Source organism: Cydia fagiglandana, chromosome 2 (assembly GCF_963556715.1).
Source record: "Cydia fagiglandana chromosome 2, ilCydFagi1.1, whole genome shotgun sequence".
Classification (NCBI taxonomy): domain Eukaryota; kingdom Metazoa; phylum Arthropoda; class Insecta; order Lepidoptera; family Tortricidae; genus Cydia; species Cydia fagiglandana.
Window position 1 is genome coordinate 5,736,637 of NC_085933.1, and position 6,603 is coordinate 5,743,239.

Genomic DNA, 6,603 nt, shown 5'->3' on the forward strand with positions numbered 1-6,603 from the left:
ACAGATACAGGGTTCACTCGAAACTGCTCGCTTATGCATTCAGCTGAAACTATAGACAATGCTACCAACTTAACAGAACAGTTCGGCTCTTAAAGTTAAATGGAATGAATTCGAACACTGTTTGATTTTAGTAGAATTTAAATTTTACACAGCGAGGCGAAACCAGGAATTGGATTGACTTAGTTTTAACTTGATTTACATGAGAATAGTTAAGAAAGTATTTTCAAATTAAAAAGTTGCAGAAAAAAGCAGGAAGCGGATACTCTGGTGAATATTCCAATTTAAGTATTCGATAGTTTTGTACGGCGATGAATGAAAGATAATTCTTGTTAATCTTTTTTATTACTCAGTAACTACAGTTATTATTTCATTATACAAGTTGAAAATACATATTTTCACAATATCTAAATAAATTAATATTATAATGTTCTATTTGTCTCATCGTCCAGCGATAAAAATTTAAACCATTTACCGTCGCATAGTAAAACATGTTCTTTAAAACATTATTTTGATTATAACTTAACACAACACAACACAACATGTAATACTTAGTAGGTCATTATATAACTATGTCTTATTCTACTATAAAATCCGTGTTGTCCTGATCGTGATCCTCACCTTGATCATACTCTATTCTGAAACAAGAAGATTCCGTAAGTTGATACCTTCGTACGTAAAGAAGTTCAAAATGTAGAACCCTGTCACAGTATAATTGAGGCATTCCATTATAGAACGTGACATTTTATTTAAATACTTCAGATAAAATCCAATATTGGCATGAAAACTTGACATATTATCACTACGCCTTATAAAACAAAGTCCGCGTCTGTCTGTTTGTGTGTTTGTATGATTGTTTGCGATGAACTCAAAAACTACTGAACGGATTTTCATGCGGTTTTCACCTCTAGTGTATGTTATCTTTGAAAAGCTAGGTAGGTTTTTCTTGTATAACATCTATTTCAGTTTACAAAAGTTTCAATTTGGACGTATATTCTTAGTTCAATAAATAATATATAATTATTACCTATCACCACCTCCTCTCTATTTGCCGTATGGGCAATAATGCCCTTCATCCCTGCAAATTATTTTTTATATATTATAATAAGTAAAAGCACGAAAACATCTTTCTATAAATTGAAGATAAAATAATAAACATAAAGTTCTATGCGCTTCTTTACGATTTACGAGTACAAAGGTAGAAACGTTTGAACGATTAACGTATAATTCTTATAGGTTAGGCATTTAATTGTTCATTTAAATAAACCCGATATCTTGATATTTACTTGCCTAATTTCGCTCACACGCTCAATGTCTAATCAAGTACCTATTAAGACGAAAGTGGAGGACCCGAGCGAAATCGCCTTTCCATACAATCGTAGTCCTCATTTGCCTCTCTAGATATTAACATTGTTAAGAATTTTTTGTCACGATTTGATGTATGATTTATTTCAATTGCTTAATTATGAGAGTTTGGAGCATTTAAACATTTGTATGGAATTTGTTTTGCGCTCCCAATTATAGTGACGTTCGCCGCCGCATCACTACCGCGATTATGACGTTCATTCCATCACTTCATTTTATTCAGGAAATTGCGGCGGCGGCGATAACAACGACGTCGCAACAGTACCTAATGCAGCTGCTGTCACCTTAGCTTCACTTTGTCACTTCGCGGCAATATAAAAAGGGCTGCTGTGTCGTCACATGAAATTCACGCGCAGTTTAGATTCAAAATAGAAAAAGCTTTGGTACACGACAAAAAGTCTTACGTGGGCAAAGCATGTTTCCCCTGTAGCATCGCCGACAAGGCAGTTTTCGAGCTTCGCTTCTCAGGTATCAGCCCTTCCAGCAACGAGTCCTTATTTAGCATATGATCTGTAACAAACAAAGATAGGTTTCTAACATGTTTTTAAGATAAAAGGTAAATGAGGCTCTTCGCTCACTTGCGGGTTGCCAATGTAATTCAGTTTCTTTCCAGTAGGCATAAAATTTTAGTCTGTAAATAGAGCTCAGATATTTATGGTCGTCACCTTCGACCAATTTCTCGAATCATGATTGCATTATCATAAACAATTGAACGAGTATCGTGTAGAAGACGCCAGTCAGTGTCATTCCCGAGTATTTACCCCCCATGTAAAATAGGTCGTAAAATACAATATACATACTTTTGAATACATTTCCTGTCCTCTTCCTATACTCCTGTTCCAATGCCGGCAATAACCCTGGGTACAGCTGCAGCGGTGTCCGATAGAAATCTGTTAAAATCAAAGCTTTAAATATATATGGAAGCCTTGTGGGAAATTCGCCCGTTTGAAAGGTTTTCAATTTTACTCGTCCATTGAATCTCTTCGGAGCTTTTACATTCAATTAAATCCAGATACATTAACATTCAACTTCATATCTTAATTCAAAACATTTTTTTTCATGCATCAATATTTATTAAGAGGATTTCGTCGCTTTTAATACAATCCAAAAAAACCGCCCACGTATCCTTCTGTGGGATAAAGGATATTATTATTATAATTTTCATAATAGGTTGTTTTTTACCTTCAACGATTTGTTTTATAGTAGCAATAGATCAATAATCTCTATGTTGTACAAAAATAGGTTCATTATATTGAAGTTTTCTCAAGGTATGTAAGTACAAAGGCGAACTTATCCCTATAAGGGATCTCTTTTAAGCCTTCCAGCTATACCATAAAGTAAAAGTTTTTCGACTGACGACTAAAAAGTTCCTAGGAGCTCATTTTTACAGAATTTCAGCGCGAATGTTCCGAAAATATTCAAAAAGTTATTAAGTCAAAAAATGTTTTCCCTGGAACCCTGACCCGGGAGTCCTGACTCCCGTTCTTAAAATAAACTAATTGGATACTTTACACAACAGGATTGAGGCGAAATATAGGTAGTCATCCCCACTTTACTTGTGTGTTTAATTAAATTAAATGTAAATTTAGAATACGTTTTGTAAAAAAATTCATTTTGGTACAAGCTATTATCGCTGACTGTACTTTTCTTACGACAGACAACTAATACTCATCGAGACAATTCTAAAAACCCCTAACACAATAAGGTTGCGTTGTTTCATCACAGAGTTCCTATGGCCACCTCCTGTCTCCATCATTAGATCATCTTGATGGTACCATAATATTGCATTGTCATCCGATTTATACACGCATGCAAAATTTCAGCTCAATCGGAAACCGGGAAAGTGGATCAAATTTAACTTGCAAGATTTGATTACAGATCGAGAGACAGACAGACAATGGGACAGGTGAAACTAAATAAAAGCTGGTAATGTCATACTTACAAAGCCGATCCGCCATCGCAGGGCCTTCGGGCACCTCGTCGGAGCGCGCACGCAGATAATCTGAAGTTTAGGGAAATGGTAATAATAAATTAAAATTTTGTAGCCGTAATTCGGAACAATCATTGTCAAGTAAATTCAAATCACATAAGAATTATTATATTTTATACCATCACTATCATCAGAAATGATACGAGCGAAACATATTTTAAGTAATTTCAGAACATTTCATAACAACTTTAACCACTTTAAGAGTGGCAATGTTGATGTAAGTAAAACGTAACAGATTCATCTAAATATAATACTACGTAATTAATAAGTAATATTGAAATACTGATGTCGGTTGAAGTTGGAACCCCCACAAACATACTTAATAGTCCGCTTTGATCGAAGCGTCAATCCAGTCTGTCCACGGTGCCAGGCAACGGTGTAACATCATCCTCTTATCCCGACCCGAGTGCCTCGTCTAGACGGTGTTAACCACAAATCTCACTTACAAAGTAAGAAAATAAATACCTTTATAGTAATTGACGTCTTTCCCGAGCTCTGAGCAGTTCGCGGCGGCGACTAGCAGCAGTATTGAAACAAATGCCTCCCGCATAGTGGACATGAAGACTGATGGAGCTGGAGGAGGCAAGCTAACTGAAGGGCGAGTAAACTAAGGAGCGCTTTTTATAAATCCGCGGGGTTTGGTCATTGGCGTGGGATGTTGAGTAGGGGTTCGATTCTGCGTAACATTGCTTTGTAAGAAGCTATATAAGAACAGAAAAAGCCTTGTGGTTGTGTCAAACGCAGAGTAATTATTTACATGGATATAACTTAGTCAATATAGTACCTAGATTAGGTTGAATTATTAACAGAGATTAATTTATTGGCGTCATTAGGTACTTGCAATAATGTGGGCATGACTCCGAAGGTTAACCAAGGGATAAAAGGCACCCATTTTTGACGAGATAATTCAGAAATTCGAGCGCCAATAATAACGCTCCAAGACTCCGATCTCTGATTATGATTCATACTGTACCTACTTACTCGTTATACTTTAGTACCTATTAGGCATTCTAAATATTGGTCAAATAAAGTATTTTTTCCTTCTACTAATTTATTTTATCGTCCTTTATTATTTTAGTCAGAATACTTAAACCAATTCCAAGTTCCTAATTACAACAATATCTGCCTCGATAAAACAAGAAACTCGAGAAACAAAAGTCATCCCATTTAATATTATTCTTATTCGGCATCTCAGAAATATTACCCGGACTGATATAAAAGTTCATTACTGAGCCCCGGAATCTCTAAATGATGCCATAAAATCAAATAGCTGGAAGGAAAGTGAAGCTACCAGCCACTGGAAGAATGAGGTACCATAAAATGCGAGGGAAATGACATAAATAGGAGATCTTTCTGAGACCCGGGCATGCTACGGACAGCTCAGCGTGATGTCATTTGTTAATGCAAATGACAGGGACTGTTACAAGATGGCCTTTTTCCGAGCTGCATAAGAATTGTGGAAAAGGTGAAATAATTTGTTTGTTTTAAGTTTTGACGAAATTGGCATTATGTTCTATTGAGCAAGGATCTTGTTATTTTATCAATACTGTTCTTCACTACAAATGGGTTTTTGGATTTAGTTATCGTATCAAGATTGAATACTCGAAATATGACTCCAAATGTTAACCAAGTGATGTAAATATTTTAGTGATTAATAAATATAGTTTAAAGTCAGATATTGCTTCCACTGTTTCAGCTTTATTCTACTAAATAACGCTTTTCCAACTTTCCAACATGGAAGCTGCCTATTTGAAAACAGAACGTGGCGAAAACGGCGGATTTCTGACGGCACTTGAAGCGAAGCTTTCAGCAAATGAGCGACGCGACCTTTAGCCGAGCGACACGAACAAAAGCCCCGGCATCGGGTTTCAAAACCGACCGACTTAAGTGGACCCCCGTCTTCTCGCAAACCCCTCCAGACAACAAGCGAGTAAGACGAGCAAGAGTTCTCTGTAAATTTGTTGTATCATTTCCAACACTCGTTGCACATTTTTGCAGCCAGCGTGATAATTATCAACGCAATTTGCCTCTTTCTTTTTCATTTCAGCCGTAATTTTAATGATCGCGGCCTCAAATTGGAGTCTGCCAACGTATTGTTCTGTAGTACCTGCGCTACGCAGTATAATTAAAAGTTTATTCAAGTTGTGAACTGTGCGAGTAACTTTACTCTTGGTATAGGTTTTTACGTCAAAATGTTCCCGTATTTTCGGGAAAGTTCGATTACATAACAGGTGCTGAGATGGGAAGACGGCAATTAGGACCAGTGGTTAATGGGGACAGGGTAACCTGTTAATTTGTTGGTAAGGTAAAGGCACCAGCACCCACCACTGTCGGCCGGGAACCAATGATCTTGATTAACCTTTCTTATAATTTAAATATTATCTCTCTAGTCGTTTTCTTCATTGCTGAAGGTCGTGTCCGTCTTGAAATTTTCTGATGAACTCTGTCACCAATCGCTTCCATCCCACCCTGCTCTCGGCCTTCTTCATGGCGGTTGCTATTGTGAGGCCTGTAAGGGTAGAGACTTGATCCGACCACCGAGCAGGAAATATTATATATGTTATATATTGTTGACTATTTGTTTCCCGTGGTGTATTGACGAGAATAATGTTGATTCATTTGTGCTCTTCATGGTGAATACTTGATTTATCTAATCAAAATAAAAACGAAGTAAATATATCTCCTAATAAAATTAATAGTGTTTATTTATTTGTTATTTTTCATAGAAACGATTGGATTTAAGTTCTGAATAAAATATTGACTATTTTACCTTCGGTTTTGCGGTAAATAAATATTGCTTTTAATGTTATTTAAGGACGATATGTACTTTTATTAAACATCTAAACAATTGATCCATAAATGAAGACTGTTTCCTTGTCCGAGGACACTGAGAGAAAAATCATCACCAGGAATAAAAAAAACAGTTCTGTACTGGGGGAAAAAATGAAGTTTTAGTAATAATTATGGACGTTTCACTATTTCTGTAAAGTTTATTTATTTCTACAAACAGCTCAGTAATCCCAAATATAATTTCAACAAACAGATAATAGAAATTGCAAGAACTAATAGAAATTGCAAAAGTCAATTTGTTCCTATTAGTTAACTCTCCTTGTCCCCGGATTAAGTTTATTTTTGTAATTCTAAGTGTGTTTTTGTTGTACTTTTCTCTCAGTGGAGGATGTAAAGTAGGTATCCCTAATATCTGTTAAACTCGTTGAAACTTCCTCAACATCTTTCAGAAATTCATTAAA

At 36.0% G+C, this 6,603-nt stretch overlaps 1 protein-coding gene across 2 annotated transcripts; it reads right to left on the bottom strand.

Annotated features, from left to right (window-relative positions):
* Positions 1 to 495: 495 nt before the first annotated feature.
* On the bottom strand, positions 496 to 4,001 carry LOC134679593 (uncharacterized). 2 transcript variants are annotated; one of them, XM_063538543.1, is made up of 6 exons: positions 3,818 to 4,001; positions 3,305 to 3,364; positions 2,163 to 2,252; positions 1,767 to 1,872; positions 1,025 to 1,075; positions 557 to 635 (listed from the first exon to the last, which is right to left on the bottom strand). In XM_063538543.1, exons 1-5 carry the CDS (start codon positions 3,909 to 3,911, stop codon positions 1,042 to 1,044), a joined length of 384 nt encoding a protein of 127 aa, XP_063394613.1. In that variant the 5' UTR covers positions 3,912 to 4,001; the 3' UTR covers positions 557 to 635; positions 1,025 to 1,041. The 2 variants fall into 2 exon arrangements, with proteins under 2 accessions (XP_063394612.1, XP_063394613.1); XM_063538542.1 differs by lacking the exon at positions 1,025 to 1,075 and having other exon boundaries at positions 496 to 635; positions 3,818 to 3,999.
* Positions 4,002 to 6,603: the final 2,602 nt, after the last annotated feature.

What these genes read in the sequence shown, in the direction of transcription:
- LOC134679593 (XM_063538542.1), bottom strand. Translation starts at nt 3,911, where the DNA reads ATGTCCACTATGCGGGAGGCATTTGTTTCAATACTGCTGCTAGTCGCC. An exon ending in AGACGTCAATTACTATAAAG is followed by an intron (nt 3,365 to 3,817) that starts GTATTTATTTTC and finishes CCTAAACTTCAG; the next exon opens with ATTATCTGCGTGCGCGCTCC. An exon ending in GGGAAACATGCTTTGCCCAC is followed by an intron (nt 636 to 1,766) that starts GTAAGACTTTTT and finishes TTCTTGTTTCAG; the next exon opens with AATAGAGTATGATCAAGGTG.